This window comes from Sinocyclocheilus anshuiensis, unplaced genomic scaffold, assembly GCF_001515605.1.
Source record: "Sinocyclocheilus anshuiensis isolate Anshui unplaced genomic scaffold, SAMN03320099.WGS_v1.1 scaffold337, whole genome shotgun sequence".
NCBI classification, from domain to species: domain Eukaryota; kingdom Metazoa; phylum Chordata; class Actinopteri; order Cypriniformes; family Cyprinidae; genus Sinocyclocheilus; species Sinocyclocheilus anshuiensis.
In genome coordinates this window covers 733143-749579 of record NW_015537968.1, presented here as the reverse complement: position 1 = coordinate 749579, position 16437 = coordinate 733143, and the positions used below count along the sequence as shown (strand labels likewise).

Below are 16437 nucleotides of genomic sequence, written 5' to 3'. Positions count from 1 at the left end.
GTCTGATTCATCATTTAATTTTCTGTTGTGCCCCCTGTGTTATTATGATGGTTAGCAATATATTAAAAGTTGTTTTTTAGTCCAAGTAGCTTGGGATGTTACCATTATATAACTTAAATATAGTTTTGCTTTAAAATGTACCACTATGCCATTTTGTAATACCAGAAATATTGTCACAGTATTTTCTACAGTCAATTTAACACAGCTGCCAGTTTTTTACAGATACTTTCTCTTTCTCATGTATGCCTACGACATACTCACCTGCTTTCATTTGTCTGTCTCTCCCACCTCATTTGACCTTGTCTTTCCACTCTTTCATCCAGTGAATCATTGCAGCTCTACTCCTGGGTTTTCTGCTTCTGCTTGGAAACTCCCAGAAGGCGGCACAGTGAGTAAAGTGTACCTGACTTCCTGCCACACCCGATCCTAAATAATGCAGTATTCTGTTTTTAGATCTCTGACAGTAGAACATGAGAAACAACTTGACAGTGTTAATGTGAAACACACATTCTGCATTTTGTTGTTGAATAGACCCCTAGATGGACCTAGAGGCAACCTTGGTTTTGAGTTAGTGTGGGCCACACATGTCCTTTTGAACTGTGCTTGTGACTTGTGATGCTGCAGTTGTGTTACAAACATGTTCCAATAGGTTTAAAAAAAAAAAAAAGTTTTATCCCTAGTGAGTTTTGATTTTTAAGATATTTATGTGTAGTTCCTGTTATGTTGCATAAAATTCTGGGTCCGTGTGTCTTCATGTCTGGCTTTTGTGCCTAATTGTGTTTATTCAGTTGACACCAGGACACCAAAATAAATCATTAACCTCTGTACTGAGTTCACTAAATAATTGTGACAGGCACATGCTACACATGCAGGATCTTTAAAGACATTATTTACAATTCTTTTACAATGCTATTAAAACCATACAAGTGTCATACATGTGATGCACCATATTCCTTCTTAAGCAATACACTGGAGTAGTACAAAGGTCAAGGTGTTATTTTCTGATGATATTCACCTCTTGTGGCATGTTAAAGTTTGTAATATAGTGCACAAGTTGTATGGACCACATTTCTGAAATGTATTATGTATTTGTATTCTTTTTCTGGAGATTGAGAGAGCCAATTCTCATTCTTTTTCAATAATTTTGTCGAGAGTGACTAAGATGTTCTTCAAAACAAATGTTTTTTTTTGTTTTTGTTTTGTTTTGTTCCACAGACAAAAGAAAGTCATACGGGTTTTGGGTGACAAGGGTGAGTAAATAATGACAGTATTTTCATTTTTGGGTGAACTATATTTATAATGCTGTTTCTGGGCCTTCATATCACAAGAATTATCTTGCTCATTTGTTCCCATTTTTTTGTCTTCTAATATGATGAGTCATGAATTAATGCTGGAAAACACTACACAAACTTTAAAATCTAATCAGGTTTTGAAACACTAGGCAACATACACTTGCCGACTTTGTGAATGTTTACAGAGGAGAAAAACAGACACTATACATTAAACAAGTGAGGATCACACACAACCACACTTTCAAGTCATTCCGAACACAATTACTATTAATAGACGCATGACAAATTAAAACAAATTGTGTTTTTAAAAACGCTAAGAATATCAAACATATGTGAATATCCTCTGATCAGATAGAATTATTGTCTGATACTAAAACACTGTAGTCTGTGTCCATCATATACTGTGACTTTCCTTCAAATCTGTTAGCTCCGACTGCTTAAAATCCTCAGATTGGCTCTGACTTTTGGCATATAGCGCTGACTCGGTCCAGACTACAAATATTGGCAAAAATCTGGACAAAATTCATGTAGTGTATTTCAACCTTTAGTTCGAGGCTTTTTGTTGGTACTTTCCTTCTGATAGCCACTAGTGGACAGTAAATAATGATTCCTGTCATAAATCAATAGTAGAAGTACATAAAGTCAGAACTAAATTTGCAATTCAGTATGCAAATACTGAAATAAAAAAAAAAAGATGGCTAAGGCTGAAATTTTCCACAAAACTAAGTTTGTATGTGGTTTGTATGTTAAGGGGCTCTGTCTGAATTAATTGCAAAAGTTTAGTACTTGTGTCTCTGAGCTGGTTTTAATGGAAAACATTGTAAAATTACTGAAACCCTTAATCCAAGCTAATTTATTTATTATACAATTGGACTGACATTATCGGTTGCCTAGAGTGTGTTTTATTGTGCATCTTTGTCAGTGATGATGACCTCTCTGTCCATTCCATTAAAGGAGAGATGCCATATGTCTCTTCTCACTAATGGAAGGGAAAGAACAGGATTAACACAATTTCACTGAGTGACAACACCAGGGAAGCTTCTGGTGTTCTTACACTCTGATTCACCTGCTCTCTTTAAGTCAGTGCTAATGTTCTATTGGTTCCAGCGTGACAGTTTGATGAGGTTTGGTTACATTTATACATACTACAAGGTCTTCAAATGGGATTTGGAAACACTGGAAATAACCTGGCTTGATTTTTATAGGCAAAACACAATGATTCAGTCTCTATATCAGGTAATGTACTGTAAACTGTTGTGGCTAAACGGCATCCACTAGCTGTAATGCAAACCAGATTAGCAGCTGAAAACCATCAGAAAACCATCATTACAAAACATCTGGCTGTGTGTAATCAAATTTGAATTGGGATATGCTGATGATTTTCAGATAACAATCTACCTACTATATAGTATCTGTCATATACAACTCTATTTGAGGATGCATGAGCGTCACAGTGACAGCTGAATCTGCTCAGTGTCTCTCAGCGCCTAAAGTTAAAGTTGCCCAAAAGAAAGAACAGCAAATGATTCATCAGAGCTTGTTGTTTTCTCGGGAATCAAAGTCTTGTTTATATTGGTAAATACGTGAGCAATGTTAATCACTTTATGGAAAAGTGTATCATTAGTGATTATTTCTGGGATATGTGTCTGTGGAAACATTTCCTTTAACGGTTTTATTTTTTATATGATTTGAAAACTTGTGGGTTTGATTTATCCTTTAGTCGTGTGTGTGGCCCTAATGGTGATTAGTCACTGTACATTATTTCCACTGTCATTTCCTTCAGCTTCATTACTGTGAGCCAACTCAGAATGGATTCATTGTGTATAAATAGTACTGGTGAGTCATGTTACACTCACAGAACGTGCTCCTCAGTGTGTCCTCAACAGGAAGTGAAAGTTGTATAATATAGAATCTGTAGTTAGTACAGGTTTGTGTGTGTGAGACCATATATATATAAGCCCATAGGTGTATATTAATGCAGTCTCACCCCTTGTTCATTTCCCATGACCTTGGCTTGAAAGGGTGTTAGCGTTGTTTGTCTTATTTAAAGGGGTCATATGATGCGATTTAAATTTTTCCTTTCTCTTTGAAGTGTTACAAGCTCTTGGTGCATAAAGAAGATCTGTAAAGATCTTCATCAATTGGTAGCAGTGAATGATGAGGTTTCATATCGATCACAAGTGCAGTATGAAGTCCCACAATGCTCAGTACTAGGACCATTGCTTTTCACGCTTTACATGTTACCCTTGGGAGATATCATCAGGAAACATGGTGTTAGCGTTTACTGTTATGCTGATGATACTCAGCTCTATATTTCTTCACAGCCCGACAAAGCATACCAATTTACAAAACTAATGGAATGCATAGTTGATATAAAAACTGGATGATGAGTAATTTCTTGCTGCTAAATTCTGAAAAAACAGAGGTATTATTAATTATCGGACCAAAAACCTCTGCATGAAATAACCTAGAACACTGTCTAACACTTGATGGCTGCTTTGTCAATTCTTAATCATCAGTTAGGAACCTAGGTGTGCTATTGGGATAGCAATCTTTCCTTTGAAAGCCACATTTTTAGCATTTGTAAAACCATATTTTTCCATCTTAAAAATATCTAAATTATGACCTATGCTCTCAATGTCAAATGCAGAAATGTTAATTCATGCATTCATGACCTTAAAGTTAGATTATTGTAATGCTTTATTGGGTGGTTGTTCTGCACGCTTAATAAACAAACTCCAGCTGGTCCAAAATGCAGCAGCTAGAGTTCTTACTAGAACCAGGAAGTTGACCATATTAGCCCGGTTCTGTCAACACTGCACTGGCTCCCAAACATCGTATATACATTTTAAAATCGTGCTAATCTTGCCCTGAAAGGTTTAGCTCCTCAGTACTTGAGCGAGCTCTTATCACATTGTAGTCCTTCACATCTGCTGTGATCTCAAAACTCTGGCTATTTGATAATACCTAGAATATCAAAATCAACTTCCTATTTCACGCCCAAACTCTGGAACAATCTACTGAACATTGTTCGGGAGGCAGACACACTCTGTCAGTTTAAATCTAGATTAAAGATCCATCTCTTTAACCTGGCTTACATATAATACACTATCACATTTCTTTAATTCAAATCCGTTAAAGGATTGTTAGGCTGCATTAATTAGGTCAAGTATTAAACATCGTATAGATTTTAAAATCTTGCTTATTACTTATAAAGCCCTGAATGGTTTAGCACCTCAGTATCTGAACGAGCTCTTGTTACATTATAGTCCTCCACATCCGCTGCGTTCTCAAAACTCTGGCTATTTGATAATACCTAGAATATCAAAATCAACTTCCTATTTCACGCCCAAACTCTGGAACAATCTACTCCAGCTGGTCCAAAATGCAGCAGCTAGAGTTCTTACTAGAACCAGGAAGTTGACCATATTAGCCCGGTTCTGTCAACACTGCACTGGCTCCCAAACATCGTATATACATTTTAAAATCGTGCTAATCTTGCCCTGAAAGGTTTAGCTCCTCAGTACTTGAGCGAGCTCTTATCACATTGTAGTCCTTCACATCTGCTGTGATCTCAAAACTCTGGCTATTTGATAATACCTAGAATATCAAAATCAACTTCCTATTTCACGCCCAAACTCTGGAACAATCTACTGAACATTGTTCGGGAGGCAGACACACTCTGTCAGTTTAAATCTAGATTAAAGATCCATCTCTTTAACCTGGCTTACATATAATACACTATCACATTTCTTTAATTCAAATCCGTTAAAGGATTGTTAGGCTGCATTAATTAGGTCAACCGGAACTGGGAACACTTCCCATAACCCCCGATGTACTTGTTACATTGTAAGAAGAATGGCATCTACGCTAATATTAGTCTGTTTCATTTTTATTCTGAGGTCACCTTAGCCACCCAGATCCAGTCTGTATCCAGATCAGATGGTCACTGCAATCACCCGGATCCATTCCTTATCCAGTCCAGATCAGCACCTAGAGACGACCAATACAGCCCTGAATGTCAGTGGAGACCATGTCAACTACAATACTGTAAAGTTGCTTTGACACAATCTGTATTGTATAAAGCGCTATGTAAATAAAGGTGACTTGACTTGACTTGAATTCTTCAGTAAAAAGTTGTATCGTCTGAATCAGGAGAGAAATATACATAGACCGAGCACCATTTATAAGCAGAAACAATCCAAAACTGTTCTAAACAAATATGTTGGTAGATTTTGATGTGAGGGGACAACAGCTGATGGACTTTTTCACTGGAGGAAGCATTATTTTGGATTCTAGACTTTGTCTAGAATCTGTGGTTTAAAGTTAAAATGCCTTAATAATGGATTTGTTTCCTACAAACATGTAGCTTTTCACTTCACAACACCTTAATTGGTGAACTGAAGTTGTGTGGATTACTGTGATGTTTTATCAGCTGTTTGATTCTGATGGCACCTGTTAACTGCAGAGGATCCATTGGTGAGCAAGTGATGTAATGCTAAATTTCTCCAAATCTGTTCTGATGAAGAAACAAACTCATGTATATCTAGGGTGGCCTGAGGGTGAGCACATTTTCAGCAAACTTTCATTTTTGGCTGAACTATGCCTTTGAACTCAACATTTCTTTTTGTAAAAAACTCCTGTGTATCAGTACAAGTGTGAGCAATGTGGCTGTCTTCTTGGATGTTGTGGGTAGATTAGTATTGTCTACTTATATGAAAAGATGTATCATGTATTGGATAAAACTAGTGTCTATGTCCAATCATCGTTATCCAAGAGAATGTTATAATATGCTTTTTCAATTAGATGAAGTAGGTAGAAAAACATGGGTTACTCGTATTAGAGTTCTGCTGTATTTTTATGGTTTTTCTAGTGCCTGGGAGGCTCAAAGTGTAGGTGATATAAGAACCTTTACAACTATTCTTAACCAACGATTGAAAGAAAAAGCACATGAGGCATAGTATACATCAGTTTTGGAAAATAATAAGTTAAATATATATTCACAATACAAGTCTTCGTTGATACAAGAGAGCTACAGTGCGTCTGTGTATAACATGCAACTGGTACGATCATTGTTCCTTTTTAGATGTTCAAGTCATCATCTTGCTATAGAAACAGGCAGATGGAGTAATACAACAATGGCAGAGAGAATCTGTAGTTATTGTAAGTTAACATCAAATATTTCTGTGATAGAAGATGAGAAACATTTTTGTATGATTGCTCTTTATATGAGGATTTGCGTAAGAAATACTTAGGTGATCTTGTTCTTGTTGGTGATGTTTGTATTGATGTGTCAAGTGTTTGTGATTCGGGGTATGCATGGAGATTGGCATTGTATATATATCATGGAATGAAGAAAAGATTATTTGCCATGTCATTATGATTTTGTGGAACTATGGGCCGAGAGGCCATGTATTCCTGGAATAAATTTGAAACTGAAACTGAAACTCAACATTTTCTGGATTTGCTTTGTTAAAGCCCATCTTGATCTTATTTTAAACTCATTAGGATTTATTGGTGGATGTTATTCCACAGGAAAAAAATAGGTTGTTTTTGTAAACTTTAATCAAAATGTAGTAACTTGCTCTTCCTTATGAAATTACTTTTCAGTAACAGTTCAGAATTTGAAAGCTGTGTGCATTGTGTAAATGTATGCAGTTTACAAATCCCCATAGCAACATTTCATGAATCAACTAGCACCTTCAACCCATCCACTTTAATAGGCTTCTGGAATAAATCTGGTAATTCCAGGCCCCTCAGGACCTTGAGTCACTGTGAATTCTCTCACATCAAACAAGAGTTCATTAAAAAAAATGTGAACTTGCTTACTCTCTAAGCTGTAAGTCTGTGCATTTGCCGGGGGAAACAGCGATATGAAAAAAAAAAAAGATTAATTAGGCATTAGATTTATGTTTTAGATCTAAATCATTTTGTTCAGAACAACTACACCTCTTGTTTCTGATTAAACTGCTTAAGCTTGTGTGAAGAAAAACGGCTGTTTTAGAGTAACTTGAAAATAATTTATTTTATGTGCTAATGCGCTATTCAATAAGGGATTATTTCAGTCTTATTTTTCTATCCCACGTTGGAAAACGTTTATTAATATGTACATATGCTAGATGCATGACAGCGTGCGCTGGAATGAGAGATTGAGAAGTTCCCTCTGTCTCCGCTAGGCGGCAGTATGACGTTGAGAGACGCATCCAGGTTGACAGCGGCACACAGCGTGAGCGAAAGAATGTCTTAGGAAAATATCATAAAAGACAGAGATCCCTTGCATTTCACAGTGCAAACTCGGGACAGGTTTACTTTGGCTTAAAACAGATAGAAAAGCAAAAGTAAAAGGGAGAGAACGCGTACGCTTGCAGAAGTCGCACTATTTCAAACAGACTGAAGAAATGAATGGATGGTTTTAAATTATAGGCACGTGCTCGAGAGCTCTTCGCATTCGTTTTTTTTAAGCGAAAAGACGAGTAACTATTGTTTAAATGCGCCCTTTCTAATATTATGAGAATTGTTGGGTTTCAAACAAGTAGACAGAAAATGACGCGCATCACTTCCTCTCTCTGCCTCTCTCATCCTGCGCATCAACTGCGCGCCTCGGGTAGCAGGCGTAAAGAGTGTGGGCGAAACAGCTGGAGTTCTGGAGTTCCGCAATGGTCGTCTCATATGCTGAGAACAATTACATAACTGTCGTTGAGTAATTGTGATCATAAGGTGGCCGTAATTGAAACCACGTACCATCTGTAACAGATGACACCAGCACGAATCGGTCACTCTCATCGATTCTCTCACCAATGTCTGTTCAACACAAGGGGACTCATTTTACACGATAGATAGATAGATATTTTAATAGTTATTGAGATATTTTAATAGTCAGATGGATGTTTTAATAGTTTATTCAAATGTTTAAGTAACCACAAAAGTTAGTCAGAATGCAAGAAATCGCGTTCGACTGAGGTATCCATAGTGACAGTTGGCTACATCAGCACTTTGCCTTAAGTTCATTATTTATATAATTAACAAAAGTACTCTAATATTTATAAATGTATTACAGATTTTCACAATAAACCTTACTGTTTTGTTTTAAAAGACTTTAACATAGTTAACTGTAGTCGCCAAAATAGAGCTAGGGTTGCGCAAGACACATTTGCACAGATTCGCGCCCCGAGTTTTTATTGAAATTCTTTTTAAAATGTTGACCCCTGAAAATTATGGATAGACAGAAACCCATTTTTGAAGAAAAACAAATATCGAATGAATGAGTCAATGAATGAATCAGTGTGACTGTGAATATTGACAGGACTAACGGCGCGCACTACTGTGTGGAACAGATGCGCATCTGGACAGTCAAGGCATTTGTTGAAATTTTAAACTGATACTGACCAACATGTCTATTATGGTGTGTTACTGAGTCCGTATAAGACAAGGTAACACTGATATAACATCACGTCTCCTTTTTTCCTGTGGTTTTTGAACCAAGGGTTTAAATTCATGCTGAGTAGGCTAATCAAGGTAGCTCAGTGTGACAGCATCATTAAGCCCACATGATTTAACCATATGCATATTCTGCGAGTGGCAGGTGATACATTCTCCAACGTATGAGACTTAAAGTATTGAAAGTCTTCCTCCCTCTCTCCCTCTCTCTTTGGGCTCATCTCCAGGTCCCGCACGCTCCAGCGCCCGGCCCGTTCACTTTTCACCCCGCCTCAGTTCTGTGGGGTGGGGTGGGGTAAGGGGGGAGCCGCTTGCACCCTGGCCGAATGCCGCCTCACTGCCTCCGCTATATAAACACACATTGGAAGCTCGCTGTGCGACTCGAACTCACATTGAGAAACTGTATGTGAAGAGAGAGAGAGCTAGAGCGCAAGAGAGGTAGAGAGTGAAACCGCATCAGAAAACGGGCTAGCGAGACGCACTACAGTCATCTGAAAATTTTTACTGGCATAGGCATCAAACTTCGGAGGATTATTTCTTTCATTTATTTCTGCGTCTTCCTTATGACCATTACTTGATTTCAGTGCATTTAAAGAGATTATATCGAGCTTTCATGTAAGATATTTTTAAAAACAATAAGTAAAAACAATTTTTTTTTTTCAAAAAGTAACTTAAAGCTAACTTTTAAACAAGTTTGGAATTTAGAACAACATTTCTAAATCAAGTTTCAAGTTTGACAGGTTCACGCCAAATTTACATTTTAAAAAATAAAAAATTCAACTTAAAAGTCACGGGAATATTTGAAAGCGATTTGCATAATTTACAATGATATACAAACATCTAAGATCGATTTGTAATATCCAGCATTGTGTTAATTAAACACTTAAATTTATTCATTTACTTTTCATTAGAAAACGTTGCGCTGCCTTTTGGTGAGAGATTTTTCTCAGCTATTTGCTTTTCAGAGTAATTGTAGCAGCAAATCATATATAACACATTAAGTCACTCATATACTCCCGAGAAGGCTTAACCACTGTAGTGCTCATCACTCCATATATTTGAGACAAGTCCCCGGACGTTCACAGCCATGCTCTTCGAGAGTTTTGACCTTGTCTCGGCGCTGGCGACGCTGGCTGCGTGTTTAGTGTCCATGGCACTTCTTCTGGCCGTGTCCCAGCAACTCTGGCAGCTGAGATGGACCGCAACACGGGACAAGAGCTGCAAGCTGCCTATGCCCAAGGGCTCCATGGGGTTCCCCATCATTGGAGAAACATGCCACTGGTTCTTTCAGGTAAGCGCTCCGTCTCCTTGTGTATTTCCAAATTTCCATTCGCCTTGCTGTCGCGCGCACACCGCTCCGGTGCGCGCCAGGCACCGCGGATTCGTGCGCTTACAAGTGTATCTTCTCCCTGTAGGTAACTGTTGTTAAAGACACATCAAGAGTAGAATAACGTTCACTAATGCTTTTCGCACGAACTGCGAACTGCCTGCAGGTTAGTTGTTCCCACGTGTGCAATATCATCCGTGCCATATTTCCATGATGTTAATAAGCTGTCTGTTTTAGATAGCCGACAGTTTTTTTTCATACAGCCAGTTCTCAATCCACGTGGAACAACTTGTTTGCGGCTGCCAAGAAAGGCGCGCTCCGTTCCAGAAATATTGTAGTCCTTGGCTTCCGATGCGCGCGAGAACACAGCCACTGAGCACCGCTTGTCAAAGCGCGCATAAACTCCTCTTGGCGCGCGGGATGGGATTGATCGCGAGGACAGGTAGTGTCGCGCTCTCATTGAGCTTCTGTGTAATTACGCGCGCCAGTTACTCTAGACGACCGCGCATGGTGCGCATACAGTACATTCAAGGAGTCTCTGTGCCATGTTCCTTAATACGTCAGGGAAGTTTGTGAAAGCTCACACGGCTGGTATTAGAACATAGAAAATAAGGTAGCACATGAACTGAATAAAAATCAGCACAGCGGCCATAATGTGGTATTTTAAAAGTAGGTTATTACACGAACCTAAGCTGTAAAAAACTAAACCAAAAAAAAAAACATTCCATACAGTAAAAATCGTGAATAAATGTCTTAGGAATTCTTTCCATATTAAATCCATGGTGCGCATTAGAATGTCCCTGGACATTGGCTTACAGTAGCTGGAGTGGGTTGCTTTTAACTGAGATTTGCTGAGATTCAACAGGGAGGAATGTCCTGGTCTGAGTGGTGTACAGATCAAATTCTCTGGTCAGGAATAGATTCTCCAAAGTTGCTGGAAATCCAGGAAAGAATTTCCATGCAGTTGGCAGACTCTCTACAAAAACAAACAGGCTTGTCTGCATATCAGAGTTATATATTTAAAATCAATAGGATTTGGTCTGGTCCATTTGTGCCAAACTCGTGTCATTTCTATTGAGCAAGGCATGACTGCAAGGTGACTGAGAGCTACTGTGCAAACATTGCTTCTGAAAACATGCATTGCTTTTTAACAATCTGTGTATACCGATACATTTAAGACAACCCCTTAAATTTGTCGGTTAGCCCCTTTTGTGGTCCACATCTCTCTCCGTAAGCCTCAGCAGAGCAGCAGTTGAATCCAAAAGTGGGTCAAATCTGTGATTGATAAAGATTTATGGACTCAGAGGAGTGTAATTTTTAAATTTTTTTTAGCGTTCTCTTGCGGTGTGTCTGTCGTTTTGAATTATGAAATGATTTTATTTTTTGTCTTCATTGTATGAATTTTCAATTTATCACAAAAAATATCTGGTCAGAACTTTTTTTTTCTCAGTGCTCCAAGTTTTGCTGAAATATCCATATGGAGCATAAAATTGAGTTCAGACTTAACATTAATAATGATCATTATATAAGCACAAATTCCTTTGCAATTCACCCAGTGGGCAAACCTACTCTACCTCTACCTCATGTCTCCACCTTGACCTAAATCGCACCAGTCTGGGTGGCAATAAAGCTGCACACCAGGGGGTCAAAAACACACCCACACCCTGGGACAAAGACTACATGGCTTGGGGCTCTGATCAGAATTCCAGAGAGCATGGCCTGTAGAGACCTGGGGGATTTAGGAACCTCTCTCTCTCTCGCTTTCTGGCTTTCTCCTAGGGCTTGTCGGGATTAGCGAGCATGAAACGGGCATGACTGGCACCAGTGCGGTGTGGCCCCTTTTTCACCTCTGGAACGCACCACCAACCCCTCAAACAGCCTCTTGTCTTTAGGAACAGGGGACGGGGGGTGAAAGCAAAGGGGGCTTGGCAGCAGTAGTGGGAGGAGGAGGAAGGTAGGGGGATAGAAAAGAGAAGAAAAGGGGGTCCCCGGGGTGAGCGCTCACACTGCACTGAACAACCATAATCTCTCTCCACAAAGTGTTTCCAGGTCAAAGGGGAGCCTATTCTCTCAGCTCGGCCACATTTAGGTTCTTTGCGCTTGTCTCGTGGGCTTTGGTGTTCGCTCGGCATTAAGCGAAACCATTTCTCTCTGATGGCGAATGCTGATTCTAACTGCATTGCCCGAAATTCCCATATCTCCTTTAATTTATGCAGAGCCATGTGCCTCTGAGAACACCCTCTTTGGCGGGTACACCCAAGGGTGACTGATGGCCAAATAATGGGACCTCAAGTCCTACTGCCTCTGCTTGCTTTCCCCCTCTCTCTTTGCAGAAATTCTGTCTATACCCCAATGGAGACGGGCCAACGCACACATCCTGAGAGATTCCAACGGGCTATTTCAGTAAATGGACATATTATCTTTATTTACGCTGAGACTGTGGGTCAGCATACGGAGAGCTCCTCCCGTGCCATTACCTGCCACTCTGAACCAATAAACACAGCTGCCCCCAGACTAAGCCATGCAGACACATACACACACATGGATATATACAGAAGGACCTGAGGACAAGGGTCAGAATAATGAGTGATACAAATAAAGAGCACGGAGCAGAACGATGTGCCAAGGAAAACTTGCTGTACACTTTTCAATTCCCGCTGCTCCATCCATCATTTCTTCTCGTCTTTCTTCATGGCGGTCGTATGCTGAAACACACTGAGGTGATTGAAATTGCATATGAAATTGCACCCCCCCCAGTCCCTCGCGTAGCACCCCTGTGTTCAGGTCAACCGTAGCTGATTTGAATGAACATAATTAAAAGTTTTTTTTTGTGATCTTAATAAAGGGGTCATTTGTATAACATTTCCACTGGCACACAAAGGCTACATTTATGTAGCGGGAGGCTCGCCTGGTGTCCAATTTACACAGAAATTTGTATTTTTAGTCCTGCACACTCTGTGGAACGGGCCAGTGGAAAAAAGTGGTCCTCTTTATTGCGCCCCCTTGTAAAATATCTGATAAATTTATTTTCAAAATAAAAGAAACTATGGAACGTGGCGACTTAACCCTTTCACCTCCAGAGGCAGAGAACAGGCATGTTTTGTGTGAGGTCGAAGCGCATAAAACTGAACACACACATGGAATGTAAACACATCTGATCTGTTCAGCTGTTTAAAATGCAAGAATCTATTATTCGTTTTGTCTATTTATTGTCATGTCTATTTCATTCTGATTCTAAGGCTTTAAATACGTCAAGGAGAAAAGTGACAAAAACTACGCAGCTGCATGAGCTTCTGACACAGATGTACTTCTCCCAAGAGCCCTGCGCACTTTATTGTCTTCAAGCGATGTCTGACATGTGTTTTGCGGTCCAAATGAATGTGGAAAGCTTTTCTGTCTTATCGCTGAAGATCATCTAACCTCAACATCTAACGGAGTTCTTGAACCCAATCTGCCTTCGCTCAAAATAAACAGGCTGTTATTTGACTGACAGCTGATTTCACTTGGTTTTTAAGAAAATGTGCTTGGGGCAACAAAATCGCCATGACCATGCATGCGTGCAGAAGTGAGCGGACGCACCGGCCGCACACGTGTGTGTGTTTGACAGTGCGAGTAAGCTGCAGATTATTACCTCATAGCTTTTCCAAGGTGTGTGGAGCTTTTGTGTGTCAGTGACCCTTTTGGGTTTTTTTTTTATTTTCGTTCTCTGTACGTCTGAGATTCTGTGGCCTTGTGAAATGAGGGAGGACATTTCTCACCTTCTAGCCAAATGACATCTGCGCGGCCAAGCCCAGCGTGTTTGTCTCCCCATTTTGCCTCACGACCTGTTCTGCTATTTCCAGCGCACCGAGTCACTTTTCTATGAAGCAGACTGTGACCATTAAACCATCCTAATCACATTTTCTTATGCTCACCTCACTGTCAATCACTTCCAAGCGCACACGTGTGTGTGTTTGACAGTGCGAGTAAGCTGCAGATTATTACCTCATAACTTTTCCAGGGTGTGTGGAGCTTTTGTGCGTCAGTGACCCTTTTGGGTTTTTAGTTTTATTTTCGTTCTCTGCACGTCTGAGCTTCTGTGGCCTTGTGAAATGAGGGAGGACATTTCTCACCTTCTAGCCAAATGACATCTGCGCGGCCAAGCCCAGCGTGTTTGTCTCCCCATTTTGCCTCACGACCTGTTCTGCTATTTCCAGCGCACCGAGTCACTTTTCTATGAAGCAGACTGTGACCATTAAACCATCCTAATCACATTTTCTTATGCTCACCTCACTGTCAATCACTTCCAAGCAGGAAAACCATTACCTTTTCCCATCTTTTATCTTTTGCACTTTTTCCCCCTTTGTACTACACAGGTCAGAAATGGATCCTCTCTGGCTGCCCTTCTGTGTACACTTGTTTCAGAGGGATGGCCCCTACATGTGTAAATACACACATGTAGATGTGAGAAATGTATATGTGTTTTTGGTGATGTAGTGTTTGACCATACATTGCATACTTTCACTACTCACGGAGAGGTGGAAAAAAGGCCCTGGCATGGTAAGGATGACAGCATGTGGTGTTTAAAATGAACATGTCCTTGTTCCCATAATTATCAAACACACCAAGTTCACGCAGGTTACACATGATGTCAAAATAGAAATCATCTTAAGGGAAAATATGACAGAACAAAGACCATAAACAAACATAATATAATACAAATTACAAGTTAACTTTTGCGTAAATGTGTTTATATATTGAAATCAACAGAGAGAAAGTTAGAGAGTGCCCTTATGGGCATGTGTGAAAGACGGCCTTGTTCTGGGTCTGTCAGGTTGAAAACGGCTCCTTTCTCTCTCATACTGACTGGTCCCACTGCTGGGAGGTGAGCATGCACACACAAAATCATCCATCATCACACACACTCAGTTCTCACCATGTGGTGAAAGATACTACATTTATTTTCCCCTGCTTCCCCTGCATTGCTTTTGGATGTGTGCGTGTGTGTGTGCATGTGGTTGTTCATGTCAGCATTACCTCCTGCCCTCACACTCACCTGATATGTGAAATCTTCAGTGTCTTTAAGTATAGACTGGCTGTGAGCTGGCCAATGAACATTTCTCTCACCCCACACACTGTCCATGCAGTGGCTGTGCCCCCTGTCTAATACCTGGCGTGGTCCCGGGATGGCATGTGTCTGTTTGGCCATGGACAGAGTTCCTCTGGGGGAATCTTCGGTCATACTGTTTTAGAACAACAGTCTAAAAGTGTTTCTTACTGACTAAACCTTGTTTTTCTGAAGTACAAACTGGTCGTTTATGATTCTAGAATCAGGAATTCTTTCACCTCCTTCCAACGAAGAACCAAAAATGTTTGAATATGACATAATCCCCCCAAAACTATAAAACCCAAAACAGGCTTTCACTGGAAAAATTGTGAAAACTGGGAAAGAAAAGTGTGAAAGTGTGAAATATGGTTTAAATGGTCCACCACTGCAGATTTTACAGCCATATTTTCTCCCACATGTTCAGCCAGTTCTGGTTAAACTTTGGCTGTTGAGAAAGTGAGACGTAATCCCCTTTTGTCTGACCTTGTCTAACCTCGGCGTGCATATATCGCATTAGTTTGATCTTATAATTTGCAGGTCATAAGACATTTGCTAAGTCGTGAGCTAAGGTTGTCATTTATGGACTCTGATATTATGGAGGTGTTGGATGTGTCAGTCAGCCAAGGTCAAAGGTCAGGAGAGAGTAAAAAAGCATGAGTAAGATAAAAAAAAAAAAAGTGAAGTTAAGATAGAGAACTAAAGCTTCCACTGACAGACAGTTTTACCTCAAAAATTAAAATGCAATGCATTTCGGATTATGCCCATACATTTACGCTCTTTAATGTTTGCCGACGTATGTTATAAAAGTTCAACGGCAAGACATCATTCATGAGCTAATCTGTTCATTTGTTTATATATAGAGGTGAGAAACCCACCTTCTGGCCACAAGTACACGAAAAGGGGTGGAACGCTTATTTGCCCATCTCCAAAGAGACTGGTTGCTGGACTAACGGCAGACAGGAAGGGCGCTGGGAAGTACTTGCCATCATAGTTAAAGCAGCAACATGCTCAGGACCTGTCCCTCATATTAGAGACCAGGAGATGGTGGGAAAATGAATGTGACAAGAGCTACTTTGTCCATACACATATTTTGAAGAGACTATAACATGTTCCGGAAGTATGCGGTTTGAATTCTGCCACCTTTGCTTGTGGGTTCTCAATTCTGAACATTCTGAACATAACCCACGACTGCACACCGTCACACAACTCCAACCTCCTCATTAAGTTTGCGGATGACACGACTGTAGTGGGTCTCATTAGCAACAGAGATGAGACAAACTATAGGAGCGAGGTGA

General features: G+C 40.0%; 1 protein-coding gene across 1 annotated transcript in view; it reads left to right on the top strand.

The window, feature by feature from the left end:
• Positions 1-9097: 9097 nt before the first annotated feature.
• The window catches only part of LOC107668329 (cytochrome P450 26B1-like), a 20070-nt gene continuing 12730 nt past the window's right edge, over positions 9098-16437 (top strand). Inside the window, exon 1 of the mRNA XM_016460172.1 lies at positions 9098-10020. Coding sequence (XP_016315658.1) covers positions 9817-10020 — 204 coding nt within the window. The 5' untranslated portion in view covers positions 9098-9816. The remainder of the gene's footprint in view (positions 10021-16437) is intronic.